The 19,826-nt window shown below is 51.2% G+C and overlaps 1 protein-coding gene across 3 annotated transcripts in view; it reads left to right on the top strand.

The window, feature by feature from the left end:
• The window catches only part of numbl (NUMB like endocytic adaptor protein), a 168,751-nt gene that overhangs the window by 140,441 nt on the left and 8,484 nt on the right, over positions 1-19,826 (top strand). For all 3 annotated transcript variants that reach the window (XM_060856143.1, XM_060856144.1, XM_060856145.1), the window contains 4 exons: positions 1,467-1,608; positions 3,816-3,890; positions 15,457-15,531; positions 19,174-19,314. In XM_060856143.1, coding sequence (XP_060712126.1) covers positions 1,467-1,608; positions 3,816-3,890; positions 15,457-15,531; positions 19,174-19,314 — 433 coding nt within the window. The remainder of the gene's footprint in view (positions 1-1,466; positions 1,609-3,815; positions 3,891-15,456; positions 15,532-19,173; positions 19,315-19,826) is intronic.

Here is a 19,826-nt window from a genome sequence, read left to right as displayed (position 1 = left end):
CTCTTTAGGGTCCAGGCCGGGGGTGGGGCCCTGACCTTTGGGCAAGGGGTGGGGAACGTGCGTTTCTTAGTCTTCTGTGCACTCTCCAGTGTTCCCTGCTGGTCACTGTATGAGCATGGCTGGAGGGAGACTGGCTCTGACACTTCATCAAGAGCTATCAAGTCTTGGCTTACCTCCCTCAGAGCAGCCATCTTGGACAGGAGCTGCCCCATGGGGCAAAGGGGCAATCTTTACTTCATCACAGGGTACCTTCCCCTGGCAGAGGATGTTGATGCCTGGCCATACTGAACCAGCCCTTGCTCTGGGTCAGTCACTTAGTGCCCTTGGTGGTGTTGTAATAACAAAGAGCTTGAGAAAGCTTCATTGGGTTAATTGGATCAAACGCACAGCACAAGAAATGTGCTAGAGAGTCTTTAACAGCTCAGAAAGAGGTCCGTTGGCCAGTCATGTCTGTGCTGATCATCTCTATAATCCCAGTTCCCAGGTGGCATGGTGGCTCAGTGGTTAGCACTGCTGCCTCACAGCGCCAGGGACCTGAGTTCAATTCCAGCCTCAGGCAACTGTCTGTGTGGAGTTTACACATTCTCCCCGTGTCTGCATAGATTTCCTCTAGGTGCTCCGGTTTCCTCAAAAAGATGTGCAGATCAGGGTGGATTGCCCATGCTAAATTACCCCATATAATTGTGCAGGCTTAGGTGGGTGAACCATGGCAAATGCAGGGTCACAGAGATTGAGTGGGAAGCTCTTCAGAGGGTGGACTTAGAGTCATAGAGATGTACAGCATGGAAACAGACCCTTCGGCCCACAGACCACATATCCCAACCCAATCTAGTCCCACCTGCCAGTGCCCAGCCCATATCCCTCCAAACTCTTCCTATTCATATACCCATCCAAATGCCTCTTAAATGTTGCAATTGTACCAGCCTTCACCACATCCTCTGGCAGCTCATTCTATACATGTACCACCCTCTGAGTGAAAAAGTTGCCCCTTAAGTCTCTTTTATATCTTTCCCCTCTCACCCTAAACCTATGCCCTCTAGTTCTGGACTCCCCCATCCCAGGGAAAAGTCTTTGTCTATTTATCCTATCCATGTCCCTCATCATTTGACTTGATGGGCTTAATGGCCTGCTTCCACTCAGTAGGGATCCTATGATTCCCAGTACGTTCTAGCATTCCAAGCACTCAAATGAATATTTCATTCAACGTACTCCTGTCTGTACCTCCCTTTCAGTCAGTGAGTTCCAGACCCTCACTACTTTCCATCAAAACCCCCTCCCCTCTTGCTCCTTACTTTAAGACGCGGATCATTGATGCCACGGGGAAATGTTTCTCCCTAGCGACCAGTTCGGTCCCCCCCCCAATCAGAACTCCCCCCAGTGTTGTCGGGATTGAAGAGGAGGAATGGCATTTGGTTAATGGTGGGATTTCCTCTGTTTCTGTCTCCCTGCCCACCCACCGCGTGCAGCGAGAGGGGCGTCGCCATGAACAAGCTGAGACAGAGTCTGCGACGGAAGAAACAGCCGTATGTGCCGGAGGCCAGTCGGCCGCACCAGTGGCAGGCGGATGAGGAGGCCGTCCGGAAGGGCAAGTGCAGCTTCCCGGTCAGGGTGAGTACCACCAGCCAATCCACGGCTGGCATGGGGGAAGGGGGGGGGAAGGGGGGGCGGGGCGGGCCCACAAAACCGCAGAGTGTTTCGCAAAAACTCGCCACCCGACCAAACACTCGCAGGGCAGACGCTGGCCTTGTGTTAGAGCCGGACTGTGGGGTGGCGCGGTGGCTCAGTGGTTAGCATTGCTGCCTCACGGCACCAGGGTCCCAGGTTCGATTCAGGCGACTGACTGTGTGGAGTTTGCACGTTCTCCCCGTGTCTGCGCGGGTTTCCTCCCACATTCCAAAGATATGCAGGTCAGGGTGGATTGACCGTGGGAAACTGCCCAATAGGGAAGTGCAGGTTAGGTGCATTAGTCAGAGGTAAATGTAGAGTCATAGGGAATGGGTCTGGGTGGGATACTCTTCGGAGGGTTGGTGTGCGCCTGAGCCAAATGGCCTGTTTCTACACGTAAGAGATTTTATGCTCTGTTAACCCAGGTATTGTTCTAGGGACCCGAGTTCAAACCCACCACAGCTGATGCTGGAATTCAATACAAATCTGGACATAAGGACCTAATAATGACCATGAATCAATTGTTGGTAAAATCCACCTGGTTCACTAATGTCCTTTAGGGAAGGAATCTGCCATCCTTACCTGGCCTGGCCTACATGTGACTCCAGACCCACAGCAAAGGGATTGATTCATAACCACCCTCTGGGTAATTAGGGATGGCAATAAATGCTGGGCTGGTCAGTGACACCCTCATCCCATGAATGAATTTTAAAAAACGAGCAATAATGCCAAGGGTGGGTGACCAACCACATCAACACAGGCTGGAGGAGCAGGAGTAGGCCTCAAGCCTGTTTGGCTATTTGGCTGTTCAATGAGCTCAGCACCATAATCCCCACCCCCATATCCCGACAGCCACAAGAGTTATATCTGCCTCCTCTTTGAAAACACGCAATGTTCTGATCTCAGAAACAAAACCAGAAATTGCTGGAGAGACTCAGTAGGTCTGGCAGCATCCGTGGAGAGAGAGAGAGACAGAAATCAGAGTTACTGTTTTGGGTCCGGTTCTGAGGAAGGGTCACTGGCATGGCACTCATCCACAGATTCAATCAATAAGCACATCGACCTGGACCCAATATACCGGCCACTGCAGCGGACAGCTGGAACTGACAACCGGAAGCGGCAGATTCAAACCACTACAAATGCTGGAGGAAAGATCACAGAAGCGCTTCACAGGAGGCTCCCAAGCAATGAGGATGTCACCTAGACAGGGGACGAAACGTCTGCAACACAAATTCCCAGCTCGGCGAACAGAACCACAACAAAAACGGTCACTGGGCCCAAAACGTTAACTCTGATTTCTCTCTCTCTCTCTCTCTCTCTCTCCACGGACCCTGCCAGACCTGCTGAGTTCTTCCAGCAATTTCTGGTTTTGTTTCTGATTTCCAGCATCTGCCGTTCTTTTGTTTTCTGTTTAATGTTTTCCAGCCCCACGGTGATTTGTGGTAGTGAGTCCACAGGGTCCCCGCTGTCGGGACGAAACACTCGGTCAAAATAAGGGTTACATTCTGGAGGAGGTTGGAAAGGGAACTCTTTCTCTCACTGTCTCTCTCTCTCTCACTTTCCATCTCTCTCTCTTGCTCTCCCTCCCTCTCTCTCCATCCCCATCACTCATCCTTTCCTCGCTCTCTCACTTTCTCTCTCTCACTTTCCATCACTCTCTCTTGCTCTCCCTCCCTCTCTCTCCACCCCCATCACTCATCCTTTCCTCGCTCTCTCACTTTCTATCTCTCACTTTCCATCGCTCTCTCTCTCTCTCTCTCTCTCTTTCTTCCTCCCTCTTTCTCTCTATCTCTCTTTCTCTGTAGAAGGAGTGCGTGTGTGGGTGGGGAGGATATTAGACCAGAAGTCAAATCTGAGCCAGTGTGGGAGTGGGGGGGGTTGCAGCTATAGAGCAGGGGGCAAATCCAGAGAGGGTAAGGGTCAGGGGTTAAGGGGGCAGATCTAAACTCACCAACAGACCTCAGCCAAGTGACGTTTTCAGTTGGAAGATGATTCCTGATGAAGGGCTCATGCCTGAAACGTCGATTCTCCTGCTCCTTGGATGCTGCCTGACCTGCTGCGCTTTTCCAGCAACACATTTTTCAAATGAAAGATGCAGCCAATATGATTTTGCAAGATTAACCTGTCGCTGTGTTTCTCCCTCTGAGCAGTACCTGGGTCACGTGGAAGTGGAGGAGTCGCGTGGGATGCACGTTTGTGAAGATGCAGTGCAGAAGCTCAAAGCCGTGAGTATTCCTGACCCTCTCCACGTTTCTAGATCCATTTGAACATGACCTCCCCCTACCCCCCCCACCAAAGCACTGAGCCAAAATGAAATGTTTCCTCATCTGTTTTAAAGGGGCAGCCTCTCATTGTTGACCTGTGACCCTTCGTTCTCGTTTCTCCCACAAGAGGAAACATCCTCGCCAGTCCACCCGGTCAAGTTCCCTCGAGATGGTTAATGTTCCACCTGTCACTGGGGTCAGCTATTGGGTGAACCCGGTTCAGAGACCCCGACCTGGTGAATGCTGGGAAGTGACCACAGGAAACTGCCCGCTCTGTAGTGTGTGGGAGCTCCCTGGACAATGGCTGTCTACACTGACCAAGCATGTATCCCATGTTAAAGGACCGTAGCAATGTCGAGGCTGGAGTGGGCCATTCAGCCCATTGAGTATGCTCCACTGTTCTGTTAGATCATTGGCACCTTCACAACACTCACCCGAACTATCACTCCATGTCGTTAGATGTGTCTCTCTCTCTTTCTCTCCTCTCTCTTTTTTTCACTCTCTCTTTCTCTCCCTCCCTCTCTCTCCACCCCCATCACTCATTCTTTCCTCGCGCTCTCTCTTTCTCTTTCTCACTTTCCATCTCTCTCTCTCTTTCTATCTCCCTTTTTCTCTCTATCTCTCTCTCTTTCTTCCTCTCTCACTTTCCATCTCTCTCACTCTCTTTCTATCTCTCTCTTTCTCTCTATCTCTCTTTCTTTCTCTATCTCTCTCTTTCTCTCTATCTCTCTTTCTTTCTCTATCTCTCTCTCTACCTCCTAGTCTCTTTTTCTCCCTTTATATCTCTTCTCTCTCTCTCTCTCTCTCTATATTCCCCTCTCTCTTTCTCTCTATACTCTTCCTCCCTTCCTGTCTCTCTCTCTCTCTCTCTCTCTTTGTGCCCCCCCACCCCCCTCCCAATAGCACTCTGTGCTTACCAGATGCTCACCAGCTGTTGTAAAAAAACAGCTTGATTTTTAAAAGCCTCCTGCCAGGTTTGAACTCCCTCCATGGCCCCCTCCTCCCTACCCCTTTCACCTCCTCCAGCCCCACAACCTTCCGGCCTCTCCATCCTCCTCCGATCCCAGCTTCGTGAGCATCGGCCATGGCTCTGCCACTTGGGGGGGGGGGGGGGGGGCGTGCCCTCAGCATCTTGGGGTCCTGAGCTCCGCAAACCCCCTCCCGAAATCAGTCTCGCCGTTTCTCTCCCTCTGCCCACCAACACTGTCCACCCAGCGACCTCTGGGTTAGTGAGCTGTCACCTTCCAGGACACTCGGTGGGGGTTCACTGTTAAATCTCGTCCGACACCGCTCCTGGGGAAGCGTCACTGGGCTAAAGGCGTGGCATCGATACAAACGGATGGTGCAAGGGGGATGCTAGGGAGCAGGCAGGTTTGTGGTATGAGTCAGAGACCATCTTGTCAAGAACAGAACACTGGCTTAAAAAAGGCACAGGCTCCATCATTTGGTCACAGAATTGAGTCTGTTTGCATTGAAGGTGGGGGGGAGGAATTTAGCAAACAGTGAAACCTCTTATCCTTCACTTTACACAAAGGAAGGCACCTTGTGTAAATCCGCTGAGTGAGGGTTTGTGAGGAATTGTAATGAGGCCCAGGCTCACGTTCCATTGCAATGCTGCTAGTTAATACTCCAATTCACCAGATGAATCAGTCCTGACGCAGTTTGTTTCCTGTTGACAGGATGTGGGCAAAGCCGGTATTTATCTTCCATCCCAAATCTATTATTTTTTAATTTCTTCATGAGGTGTGGGTGTCACAGCATTTATTGCCCGTCCCTAATTGCCCCTTGAGAAGGTGGGGGTGAGTCGCCATCTTGAACCGCTGCAGTCCATGTGCTGTGGGTTGACCCACAATGCTCTGAGGGAGGGAATTCTGGGATTCTGACCCAGCGACACGGCAATATATTTCCAAGTCAGAATGGTGACTGGAGAGAACTTGCAGGGGGTGGTGTTCCCATGTATCTGCTGCCCTTGTCCTTCCAGATGGTAGTGGTCATGGGTTTGGAAGGTGCTGCCTGAGGAGCCTTCATGAATTTCAGAGGGTAGTTAAAAGCCTACCTCTTTGCTGGGGGTCTGGAGTTACGTGTAGGCCAGGACGAGTCAGGAGGATAGATGAAGGTTTTGGTGAACCAGCCAGTGGGTGACAGAGACTGTTAGTGGGACTAACTGTTGGCTCACTGGAAATGATCCGAATGGAGCCCGCAAAGGAAAGACTGACTTCAGAGAAGGAGGAGTTACAGGTTTCTGGCTGGAATTTGAGCCAGGACTGTCTGGGCGCATTTATATCCTGTTCCACAGGAAATGTAGGAGACAGTGAGGACTGCAGATGCTGGAGATCAGAGTCGAGAGTGTGGTGCTGGAAAAGCACAGCAGGTCACGCAGCTTCCGAGGGGCAGGAGAGTCAGTGTTTCCGGCCAGAACCCTTCATTATGAAACGTCGATTCTCCTGCTCCTCGGATACTGCCTGACCCCCAGGAAATGTGTAAAGGTTACCACCTTTCCCAGTTAATTTTGAAGGTAGATATGATGAGGTGGAACACCCATCCTTTGTAACAAACACAGAGAGACTCAGCAGGTCTGGCAGCGTCCATGGGGAGAGAGAAACCGAGTTACCGTTTCTGATCCGGTGTGACTGCTCGGAACTGGGGTTCGGCTGGCCCCTTACCACGTGGACCTCAGGGGCTCAGGAAAGCTCCGCACCGTCACCTCAGTGACCTCACCGGTGACGCCCACATCAAGCGAACAAAGAAATATCTCTGCTTGAAGGTCATAGGAAAACAAAGACTCATTTGGGGATTGATAAAAGGTGCAGTAAGATGACAGAGTGGTGACGTGAAGGTACAAAACTGAGCCAAGAAGAATATTTCGAATAGGGCAAGCAGACTTCAGATTTCAACCTTCCCCCGAAATGTCTTGCATTCTGGGAAAGCCAGTGAGGTTATTGGTGTGTCGAAAAACATTGTGATTCAATCCAATAACACCAAGGGTCTGCAAGTCACCCACAGATCCTGGAGCAAGAAGATGACCATCATTTACCCAGATATGTTGCTAGATCCTCACTGACTTCACATTTCATTGTCTTCACTCAACTTCAATCTTCATTAGATTTGCTCCTCACTTGACTTTATTCTTCATTATTCACATTCCTCACTTGACTTTATTCCTTGATCCTCATTGTCTTCACTCAACTTTACTTTTTTTTAGATTAGATTAGAATCCCTACGGTGTGGAAACAGGCCCTTCAGCCCAACAAGTCCACACCGACCCCCTGAAAGAGTAACCCACCCAGACCAAGGCACCTAACACTAAGGGCAATTTAGCATGGCCAATTCAACTGACGTGCACACCTTTGAATTATGGGAGGAAACTGGAGCAAACCCAAGCAGACACAGGGAGAATGTGCAAACACCACACAGACAGTCACCCGAGGCTGGAATCGAACCTGGACCCCGGCACTCTGAGGTAGCGGCGCTAACCACTGAACCACCGTGCTGCTTCACTTCAATCTATGTTGTCTTCCCTTGATTTTACTCTTCAACCTGCATCTCTTCCCCCTTATTATTCACCCCAGGCTTTACTGTAATGCCTTCTCGTGAAAAGTAAAATGGGGCGGAGTGTACCACAGCCTCACATCTAGTGTTGTGTTTGGGGGTGGGGAGTGGGGTCTGGCTGGGTGGAATCAACCAAAGCCAGGCACCCCCCACAGTCCCGACTGATACATGGAGGTTCTTGGTGGGGGGGGGGGAACCTTCAGTGGCTTCAGAGCAGGATGAGTCTTGGACTAGACTGAACAGTGTCTCACTGCAAAATGTAATGTGTCAATGTTGTTTTCATTCCTTTGCCTGCAGTTGGTTGGAGTAAAAACACTTCTCTTTTAAAAGTTGCTTCCTAACTTTTCTTTTTTTTTAAATAACCTTCACCTTCTAAACACTCCCACCTCTGTGGCTGACTCTTTGGGTAGTAGTTGCCCTATGATTTCTCTTTGTTGGGTGTTTCCAGTCATGGTTAAGAAATGGGTTTTGAATTTCAGATCTAATCTTTACTCGGGGGTGGGCTGGTGGGGGTTTGGTGACTCTCTGCCATTTTACTGGGTTTTATAGAATCCTTACAGTGTGGAGGGAGGCCATTTGGCCCATTGAGTCCATACCGACCCTCTGAAGAGCATCCCACCCAATCCCTACAACACTGGATTTCCCATGGCCAATCCACCCCAACCTGAACATCTTTAGACTGTGGGAGGAAACCCATGCAAACACGGGGAAAATGTTCAAACTCCACACAGACAGTCACCCAAGGCTGGAATTGAACCTGGAGCCCTGGTGCTGTGAGGTAGCAGTGCTAACCGCTGAGCCACCATGTTGATTCATTCACCACTTTATCCTGAGGAAGCCCTGGATTTTAATCCACACCCTCTGTCCAGTTTTCTCAGGGACATAGCACTGGGATGTTTGCATTGCGGGCTGGGCCCAGCTTTTATTGCCCATCCCTAATTGCCCCTTGAGAAGTTGGCGGTGAGGTGCCATCTTGAACCGCTGCAATCCATGTGCTGTAGGGACCCACAATGCCCTGAGGGAGGGGGCAACGCTACAGGTTGACGTCGGAGGCCTGTCTGGTTTTGTTCTTCAATGTTTCAGTCACAGTTCGATGGAACTGAGTATCCTTCTCAGCCATTTCAGAGAGCGGTTAAAATCCAACCACGTTGCTGGGGGTCTGGAGTTACGTGTAGGCCAAGAGGATAGATTAGGGCTTTAGTGAATGTAGTGGGACCCACAGACTGTCAATGGGACGAGATGTGGGCTTGGCTGGAAATGATCTGATTGGGTCCATAAAGGCTTCAATGAAGAGGGAGTGACCGGTCTCTGGCTGGAAGGGTAGCTGGGACTGTCTGTGTGGATTTGTATCCTGTTCCATAGAAAATCTATACAGGTTTCCATGGTAACCACCTCTTCCAGATTAGTTTTGAAGATAGATTTCATGAGGTGGAACACAACCTTTCATCGTCGGATCATCTCCTTTTTATTGTCCCTCCCCTCCCCATCCAAAATGTGAGGCCCATTTCCCCTTCACTTCCTGATCTCCCCTCCCTCACTTCCTTTCCTCTTGTTCTTGAATCCCCATTCATTCCCTCGCTTTCTCGTTCACTCTCTCCTTTATTCATGCTCTCGATCACTCTCTCCTTTATTCATGCTCTCGATCACTCTCTCCTTTATTCATGCTCTCGTTCACTCTCTCCTTTATTCATGCTCTCACTCACTCTCCCCTTTCTCCATGCTCTCGTTCACTCTCTCCTTTATTCGTGCTCTCACTCACTCTCTCCTTTATTCATGCTCTCGTTCACTCTCTCCTTTATTCATGCTCTCGATCACTCTCTCCTTTCTCCATGCTCTCGTTCACTTTCTCCTTTATTCATGCTCTCGTTCACTCTCTCCTTTATTCATGCTCTCGATCACTCTCTCCTTTATTCATGCTCTCGTTCACTCTCTCCTTTATTCATGCTCTCGATCACTCTCTCCTTTATTCATGCTCTCGTTCACTCTCTCCTTTATTCATGCTCTCGATCACTCTCTCCTTTCTCCATGCTCTCGTTCACTCTCTCCTTTATTCGTGCTCTCACTCACTTTCTCCTTTATTCATGCTCTCGTTCACTCTCTCCTTCACAATCTCGCACACCTGGTCGTTCTGTCATCTGCAGCCTCATTCTCACTGCTGTTCTCTCTCTTTCACATTCTCACTTGCCCTGAAGTTCACACACTCATCCACTGTCTCGTTCACACTCTCATTTTGTTCTCTCGTTCCCTCTCTCATTCACCCTCCGTTGTTACCGAAGACAGTTCTCTCCTTTCTCCCAGGTTCTCTCTCAGTGACAGGCCTCAGTGCCGACTGGTCAGAGAAATGGTGAAGGACGATGTTTGGAATGAGTGATTTATTTACGAGGTCTGAAGGGAACAGCCTCAGGACGTTCGTGTTGTGGGGAGTTAGCTGTCAGGCCTCACAACTCTCAGACTGACTCCTTTTCTGCTGATGTGGGGGAATGCCAGTATTTGACCTGATTGGCCGGTGGTCTTTCATTAACTTCAAACGTATTATCCAATAGCTGTACTTGTATCTGAGCGACCGTTGGTATCAAAATGAGTAGTTGTCACCTCTCTCTTTCTTCATCTCCCTCTCACCCTCTAACTCTCTAACTTGACTCTCACTCCTCCCTCTTTGTTTCTCTCTTGCTCTTGTCTCTCTTGTCCCTCTCTCTCTTTACCCTTTCTCTCTCTTTATCTCTCTTTCCCTCTCTATTCTCTGTATGCCTCTATCTCTCTTTACCTCTCTTTTTGACCCCTTTACCTTTAGCACCATCTTACTCTCATTCCCTCTCTATTCTGCATGTGTCTTTCTCTCTCTTTAACCGGGTGATCTCTGTTTCTTGCCACTCTCGCCTCCCTCTCTCTCTGTCTGCCCTCCTCTCTCTATTTAGATTCACAACACAGAAACAGACCTTTCATCCCAACCAGTCCGTGCCGACTATAATCCCGAACGAAACTGGTCCCAGCTGCCTGCCCTTAGCCCATATCCCTCCAAACATTCCCAATTCGTGAACCGATCCAAAGGTTTTTAGAACATAATTGCGCCCACATCCATCACTTTCTCTGGCAGTTCATTCCACACACGAACCATTCTGTGTGTAAAAACGTTGTCCATCATGTCCTTTTTAAATCTTTCTCCTCTCCCCTTAAAAAATACACCCTCCAGTTTTAAACTCTCCCCACCACAGGGAAATTACCCTTATCATTCACATCACCTATGCCCATCATGACTTTATAAACCTCTGTAAGGTCTTTACTCCACATCTCTCTCTCTCTCATTCTCTCTCTCTCTCTCTATTTTTTCCCCTTTCTATTCTATGCCTCTTTCTTTACCCCACCCCATTCTCTCTTTAGCTCTCACCCCACCCTTACTTTCCCTCTCTGTGTTTTCTCTCTCTCTGGAGTCCGTTCGAGATACTGGCTGAGGTTGAAGATGCACTGAAATGTCACAAAAGCTCTTGGTGATTGAGCGGTGACCGAGTGAGGCATTGCTTTGGTGGAGTTGTCCACATCCATCTTCAGAATCGATTAGACTCGGGGGAACTGCAGTTGCCTGAAGATTATTTCCCTTGGTCCTTTGGTTGCGTAGAGTGGTGTCCCAAAGTTGATCCTTTGTATTTGTTGCTTTTTGTTCAGTCAGGTTTACTGAGCGTCAAAAGTTTAAGGAGCAGCTGTGAGTAGGTGCAGCAGAAAGCCAATAGAAAATTGTCCTTCATTGCCCAAGGGATTGAATTAAAAGCAGGGAGGTTATGCTGTACAGGACGCTGGTGAGGCCACACCTGGAGTACTGTGTGCAGTTTTTGTCTCCTTACTTTAGAATGGATGAACTGGCACTGGAGGGGGTGCAGAGGAGGGTCACTAGATTAATTCTGGAGTTGAGGAGGTTGGCTTATGAGGAGAGACTGAGTAGTCTGGGATTATGTTCGTTACAATTCAGAAGAATGAAGGGGAATCTTATAGAAACATATAAAATTATAAAGGGAATAGATAAGATCGAAGCAGGGAGGTTGTTTCTACTAGTGGGTGAAACTAGAACCAGGGGGTATTGCCTCAGAATAAGGGGGAGTGGGTTTCGGACTGAGCTGAGGAGGAACTGCTTCACCCAGAGGGTTGTGAATCTATGGAATTCCCCTCCCAGAGAGGGAATTGAGGCTTCCTCATTGAATGTTTTTAAGGCAAAGAGAGATTTTTGAACAACACAGGAATGGAGGGTTATGGTGAGCGGGAGGGTAAGTGGAGCTGAGTCCATGATAAAGATCAGCCATGATCTTACTGAATAGCCGAACGGGCTCAAGGGGCCAGACGGCCTACTCCTACTCCCAGTTCCTATGGTCCTCAAGGGGCCAGACGGCCTACCCCTACTCCCAGTTCCTATGGTCCTCAAAGGGCCAGACGGCCTACCCCAACTCCCAGTTCCTATGGTCCTCGAGGGGCCAGACGTTCTACCCTTACTCCCAGTTCCTATGGTCCTCGAGGGGCCAGACGGCCTACCCCTACTCCCAGTTCCTATGGTCCTCAAGGGGCCAGACAGCCAACCCCTACTCCCAGTTCCTATGGTCCTCAAGGGGCCAGACGGCCTACCCCTACTCCCAGTTCCTATGGTCCTCAAAGGGCCAGACGGCCTATCCCAACTCCCAGTTCCTATGGTCCTCGAGGGGCCAGACGTTCTACCCTTACTCCCAGTTCCTATGGTCCTCGAGGGGCCAGACGGCCTACCCCTACTCCCAGTTCCTATGGTCCTCAAGGGGCCAGACAGCCAACCCCTACTCCCAGTTCCTATGGTCCTCAAGGGGCCAGACGGCCTACCCCTACTCCCAGTTCCTATGGTCCTCGAGGGGCCAGACAGCCAACCCCTACTCCCAGTTCCTATGGTCCTCAAGGGGCCAGACAGCCAACCCCTACTCCCAGTTCCTATGGTCCTCAAGGGGCCAGACGGCCTACCCCTACTCCCAGTTCCTATGGTCCTCGAAAGGCCAGACGGCCTACCCCTACTCCCAGTTCCTATGCTCCTCAAGGGGCCAGACAGCCAACCCCTACTCCCAGTTCCTATGGTCCTCAAGGGGCCAGACGGCCTACCCCTACTCCCAGTTCCTATGGTCCTCAAGGGGCCAGATGGCTTACCCCTACTCCCAGTTCCTATGGTCCTCAAGGGGCCAGACGGCCTACCCCTACTCCCAGTTCCTATGGTCCTCAAAGGGCCAGACGGCCTACCCCAACTCCCAGTTCCTATGGTCCTCGAGGGGCCAGACGTTCTACCCTTACTCCCAGTTCCTATGGTCCTCGAGGGGCCAGACGGCCTACCCCTACTCCCAGTTCCTATGGTCCTCAAGGGGCCAGACAGCCAACCCCTACTCCCAGTTCCTATGGTCCTCAAGGGGCCAGATGGCCTACCCCTACTCCCAGTTCCTATGGTCCTCAAAGGGCCAGACGGCCTACCCCAACTCCCAGTTCCTATGGTCCTCGAGGGGCCAGACGTTCTACCCTTACTCCCAGTTCCTATGGTCCTCGAGGGGCCAGACGGCCTACCCCTACTCCCAGTTCCTATGGTCCTCAAGGGGCCAGACAGCCAACCCCTACTCCCAGTTCCTATGGTCCTCAAGGGGCCAGACGGCCTACCCCTACTCCCAGTTCCTATGGTCCTCGAGGGGCCAGACAGCCAACCCCTACTCCCAGTTCCTATGGTCCTCAAGGGGCCAGACAGCCAACCCCTACTCCCAGTTCCTATGGTCCTCAAGGGGCCAGACGGCCTACCCCTACTCCCAGTTCCTATGGTCCTCGAAAGGCCAGACGGCCTACCCCTACTCCCAGTTCCTATGCTCCTCAAGGGGCCAGACAGCCAACCCCTACTCCCAGTTCCTATGGTCCTCAAGGGGCCAGACGGCCTACCCCTACTCCCAGTTCCTATGGTCCTCAAGGGGCCAGATGGCTTACCCCTACTCCCAGTTCCTATGGTCCTCAAGGGGCCAGACGGCCTACCCCTACTCCCAGTTCCTATGGTCCTCAAAGGGCCAGACGGCCTATCCCAACTCCCAGTTCCTATGGTCCTCGAGGGGCCAGACGTTCTACCCTTACTCCCAGTTCCTATGGTCCTCGAGGGGCCAGACGGCCTACCCCTACTCCCAGTTCCTATGGTCCTCAAGGGGCCAGACAGCCAACCCCTACTCCCAGTTCCTATGGTCCTCAAGGGGCCAGATGGCCTACCCCTACTCCCAGTTCCTATGGTCCTCAAAGGGCCAGACGGCCTACCCCAACTCCCAGTTCCTATGGTCCTCGAGGGGCCAGACGTTCTACCCTTACTCCCAGTTCCTATGGTCCTCGAGGGGCCAGACGGCCTACCCCTACTCCCAGTTCCTATGGTCCTCAAGGGGCCAGACAGCCAACCCCTACTCCCAGTTCCTATGGTCCTCAAGGGGCCAGACGGCCTACCCCTACTCCCAGTTCCTATGGTCCTCGAGGGGCCAGACAGCCAACCCCTACTCCCAGTTCCTATGGTCCTCAAGGGGCCAGACAGCCAACCCCTACTCCCAGTTCCTATGGTCCTCAAGGGGCCAGACGGCCTACCCCTACTCCCAGTTCCTATGGTCCTCAAGGGGCCAGACAGCCAACCCCTATTCCCAGTTCCTATGGTCCTCAAGGGGCCAGATGGCCTACCCCTACTCCCAGTTCCTATGGTCCTCAAAGGGCCAGACGACCTACCCCCTACTCCCAGTTCCTATGGTCCTCGAAGGGCCAGACAGCCCACCCCTACTCCCAGTTCCTATGGTCTTCTCAAGCAGCTTTGGCATGTGAGTTTGAAATTTTGAGCCAATGTCAACTTTTGCGCCAATGGACGAAGTTGGCACCCAGCATCAGGACGACAGTTCCATTCCTGTCCCTGGAGAGGAAGGTGGGAATGTGAGAATAGACCGTCGATTATGTTCCTGTTTAACACTGGCTTGTAGGCGGGATTTCCACAGAGGTCCTGCTACTCTTAATTTTTTGTACCCACCTCACAGTGGGGAGACAATGGCCTCGTGGGATTATCACTGGATCGTTAATCCAGAGACGAAGTAACATTTTGGGGACCCGGGTTTGAATCCTGTCATGGCAGGTGGTGCAATTTGAATTCAAATTTTAAACAAAATCCTAACTGAAGAGTCTAATGATGTTGTAAAAACCCACCTGGTTCACAATTGTCCTTGAGGGAAGGAATCTGCCATCCTTACCCGGCCTGGCCTACATGTGACTCCAGACCCATAGCAATGGGATTGACTCTTAACTGCCCTCTGGGCAATTAGTGATGGGGCAATAAATACTGGGCCTAGCCAGAGACACCCACATCCTGGGAAAGAATAAAAAATATAAAATTACACGTGATGCCTTCACTTGCTAATCACGCTGTCTGACCCTCTTAACCACCTGCAGCGATGCACTACTGAATCTGTCGTCACTCCACTCACAACATTTGTACAATCTTTTGATCTCTCTGGTTAGAATGTCTGTGCCTGGATTCTCCCTTCGCCTCACCTGGCGAAGGAGCAGCGCTTTGAAAGCTTGTGACTTCAAATAAACTTGTCAGACCACAACCTGGTGTCCCGTGACCTTTGACCCAGGGCCAGAGGGCACAGTCTCAGAATGAAGGGGTGCCAGTTGATGAGGGAGAACACGGGGAAGCCTCTCCCAGAGGGCCGGGCGTCCTTGGAACTGCTTACCCCAGAGAGCGGTGGGGTCAGAGCCCTCGTGTAGGTTGGAGACTGAGCTGGAGGGGTGATTGGTCAGTCGGGGAAAACGCAGCAAAGTGTTTGTGAGCAATGTCGGGTCAGCCATGGCTGGGCAGGCTCGAGGGGCTGAATGGCCTCCTCCTGTTCCATTTTCTGGGATAGGCAACAAATACTGGCCTTGCCACAGAGCCAAGAAAGAGAATCCTTTGCTCCCTGCAATCCAGTGAAGGTTTGTGTGTTCTCTTGGCTTACAGATGGGAAAGAAGTCAGTGAAGGCCATGCTGTGGGTGTCTGCGGATGGACTGAGAGTGGTGGACGATAAGACTAAGGTAAGGTTTCCCCGTCTCCTGGAAAAAAGCGGGCCTTTTCCAGAGGCAGTGTTGCTGGTTAGCCCTGGGAGTCGTTGCTTAGCAACGTGTTTGCCTCCTCGCTATTGATTCACTGATGTCAGGTTTTAACTGAAGTTGTTATTGTGTAGGTGTGCATCGCTGGCATCTCTCTGGCCATTATGAGCGGTTTATCCCAGTGTTTACCTTACCTTAGGGATTACCTCACACTGAAAGACTGAAGCGACTGGGCTTGTATACCCTTGAGTTTAGAAGACTGAGAGGGGATCTGATTGAGACATATAAGATTATGAAAGGATTGGACACTCTGGAGGCAGGAAACATGTTTCCGCTGATGGGTGAGTGCCGAACCAGAGGACACAGCTTAAAAATACGGGGTAGACCATTTAGGACAGAGATGAGGAGAAACTTCTTCACCCAGAGAGTGGTGGCTGTGTGGAATGCTCTGCCCCAGAGGGCAGTGGAGGCCCAGTCTCTGGATTCATTTAAGAAAGAGTTGGATAGAGCTCTCAAGGATAGTGGAATCAAGGGTTATGGAGATAAGGCAGGAACAGGATACTGATTAGGAATGATCAGCCATGATCATATTGAATGGCAGTGCAGGCTCGAAGGGCTGAATGGCCTACTCCTGCACCTATTGTCTATTACCAGGGAGGACGCTCTCTTACCCACCAACCTGCTTTTCCTTTTAACCTCGGGGAGGCTAACGTCCCCATCTTCGCGCTCAGAGGTTGTGGGTTCGAATCCCCGCTCCGGAGACGTGAGCACAAATTCGAGGCCAGCACTCAGGTCCAGCCCTCTGTTTGGAAGGAATGGTCAGAGATGCGGTGATAATGTCCCCACCTCTGAGCCAGGGGACCCGGGTTTGTGTCCCACCTGCTCCAGCAGTGCGCAGTACTGAGGGAGTGCTGCAGCGTTGGGAGGTGCCATCTCTCAGACGTGACGTCAAATTGAGGCCCTCCCTTAACCCACATCCCCCGCAGCCCCTGGGGTGGGGGCTGTTTTCTCTGGAGCCTCAGAGGCTGAGGGGTGACTTTAACAGAGGTTTTTAAAATTACGAGGGACATGGATATGGTGAATAGCCTTTCCCCAAGGTAGGGCAATCCAAAACTAGAGGGCATAGGTTTAAGGCAAGATTTAAAAGGGACCTAAGGGGCAACTTTTTCACACAGTGTGTGGAATGAGCTGCCGGAGAATGTGGTGGAGGCTGGTACAATTACAGCATTTAAAAGGCATTTGGATGGGTATATGAATAGGAAGGGTTTGGAGGGATATGGGCCAAATAGAATTAGATTAATTTGGGATATCTGGTCAGCATGGACAATTTTGACTGAAGAGTCTGTTTCTATGACGCCGTCTATGGGAACTGATCACTCAGATAGTTTCTAAGCAGTCTGGCTAGAGATGTTATTACACACCTCTGTGGGACTTGAACCTGAGACTTGAACCCACCCCCGCTCAGAGGTGGGGACACTACCACTGCACCCACAGGAGCAGCCGGTCATTTGTTTAAAACGAACGGAGCGTAAGTGCAGAAGAACCCTCAAAAACCAGCTTTAAGTTGTATTGTAAAGACGGTGACCATCAAGGAGACAGGTCAGTCGGTGTCTTTGCGATGTTTTTAGAATATTGCCAGGGATGTGATTGAATGTAAACAGGTAACAAGAAAATGACATTGACACGCGCCCCCTCGAGTCAGGAGAGTAATTTGAGAGGCAGCGCGGCTGCAGCCAAGGGTTCGTGTCTTTCAAAGCCAAGTCTTCAAAAGACCCTTTGGGATTTCCTTTCAGTTGTCGAGTGCTCTGCAGGAGAAATAACGAGGCACTTGCGAAGGATTCTTTTGAAAATGTCGGGGAACATTGTCCTGTGGTGCAGTTCTGAACTCCTCACCCACTCACTGACCTCCAGTGCCTTTTAAACACTTTACCGGAGAGTGCATTGAGCTGTGTGGGCCTGTGAGAGGGGTTTCCTATCTGAGAAACTGCTCACTTCAGTTGCCAGATGCGCTTCGCAACCCACTCGCCTGGATTGAGTCATTTTAGACTTGAGTAAAAAGTGAGGTCTGCAGATGCTGGAGATCAGAACTGACCCCACCCCACTCCGGCCTATCACCCTCACCTTGACCTCCTTCCACCTATCACGTCTCCATCACCCCTCCCCCAAGTCCCTCCTCCCTACCTTTTATCTTAGCCTGCCTGGCACCCTCTCCTCATTCCTGATGAAGGGCTCTGGCCCGAAACGTCGAGTTTCCTGTTCCTTGGATGCTGCCTGACCTGCTGTGCTTTAACCAGCAACACATTTTCAGCTCATTTTAGACTTGTACCAGCACAGACTGAGGCCATGTGACCCATCATGTCCGTGCTAGCGTTCCGATGGGAGTTGTTCATCTCATGTCCCACATTTCTCCTTTCCAGTTGATAGAATAGAATCCCTACAGTGTGGAAACAGGCCATTTGGCCCAACAAATCCACCCTAACCCTCCAAGAGTATCCCAGTCAGACCCATTCATCCTACTCTGTATTTTACTCCTGACTAATGCACCTAACCAAACACATCTCTGGACACTACGGGGCAATTTAGCACGGCCAATACATCTAACCTGCACAGTGCCTCACAGCACCTGGGTCCCAGGTTCAATTCCAGTTTCCTCCCACAGTCCAAAGATGTGCAGGTCAGGTGAATTAGCCATAGCGTTATGGTGCATTAGTCAGAAGTTGGTGTCTACTTATTGGGCTGGAGGGCCTGTTTCATATTGTAGGGAATCTAATTCCCAGCTCGGCGAACAGAATCACAAAAACAGGGAATCTAATCTTTCGACTGTAGGAGGAAACCGGAGCAAATCAACACAGACACGGGGAGAATGTGCAAACTCCCCACAGACAGTCACCTGAGGCTGGAATCGAACCTGGGTCCCTGGTGCCGTGAGGCAGCAGTGCTAACCCACTGTGCCACCATCCTGCCCTGTGCTGGGTTCTTAGATGACGGTCCAGTTGCCTCTTGGTATCCTCGATGGGATCTGGCTCCCCCAGCCTACCCTTAGGCAGCATGTTCCAGGGCCCACCCCCTCCCTCTGACCAATCATCTTCAATGTGCTCTAGCAGCAGGAGGAGGCCTTTCTGCCCCTCGAGCTTGCTCTGCTGTTCAATGGCTGGTCTTATCTCGGCCTCAACTCCACTCTCCTGCCTGCTCCCACCAAACCTTTAACTCGTTACTCATTAAAAATCTCTCTCCTCCTTAAATTTACTCAGTGACCCAGTACCCACCGCGCTCTGGGGGAAGGGAATTCCATAGAGTCTGAGAGAAGGAACGTCTCCCGATCTCAGGTTTAAATCTGCTGCCCCTTATCCTCAAATAGTGACCTCTCATTCCAGACTGCCCTGTAACGGGAACCATCCTCTCTTTGTATGACCACTTCCCCAGTGAGATCCGTTTCTCCTGATCTGCTCCATCTCGATCGAGTTCCAGCTTGACCCCAATGGTCAACATGCCCAACTTCACCGGTCCCTCTTCTGAACTGAAGACCCTCGTCGGCCAACCCACCTCGCCGAGTGCTTCTGCGCTCTCTCTGAATTCTTGCACAGCTCCTCACTAACCCAGCTCCTCTTGCCTCTGTCCGACACTCAGGACCTTATCGTGGACCAGACCATTGAGAAGGTCTCGTTCTGCGCTCCGGACCGTAACTACGACAAAGCCTTTTCCTACATTTGCCGTGATGGGACCACACGACGGTGGATCTGTCACTGTTTCATGGCTCTGAAAGATTCGGTAAGGAACACCTCGAGGTTCAATTACCTTGGAAGTCAACGTCTTGCAAGGCCGCTCCCTTGCATTTCTGTAACTCCCAAATTCCAGCATGTACTTCCCCCCCACCCCCGAGCTCTCAGCCCCTGATTCCTGCCTCCTGTACATCCCCCAGGTTTACCCCCTCACTATTAACGGCTGTGTCCAGAACTCCCTCCCTAAACCTCTTCCCCCTCCCACTCTACCCCCACTCACCCCCCCACTCTCCCTCATCCACTCTCCCCCTCCCTCTCTCACTCTCCTCCTCCCATTCTCTCCCCCACTTTCTCTCTCTTACCCGCCTTGCCCTCTATCTGCATGTCACTCTCTCCCCCCTCCCCTTTCCCTCTCCATTTCTCTCCAGCCCCCACTATCTTTGAATCGCTACTGACCCCCCCTCCCCCACGGTGTACCCTGTAATGACCTCCCCCTCCCCAACTGTGTACCCTGTATTGACCTCCCCCTCCCCCACAGGTATCCCCTGTATTGACCTCCCC

Source organism: Hemiscyllium ocellatum, chromosome 47, assembly GCF_020745735.1.
Source record: "Hemiscyllium ocellatum isolate sHemOce1 chromosome 47, sHemOce1.pat.X.cur, whole genome shotgun sequence".
Classification (NCBI taxonomy): Eukaryota; Metazoa; Chordata; class Chondrichthyes; order Orectolobiformes; family Hemiscylliidae; genus Hemiscyllium; species Hemiscyllium ocellatum.
Note: the sequence above shows the minus strand (reverse complement) of the source record. Positions and strands in the feature narration are given on the sequence as shown.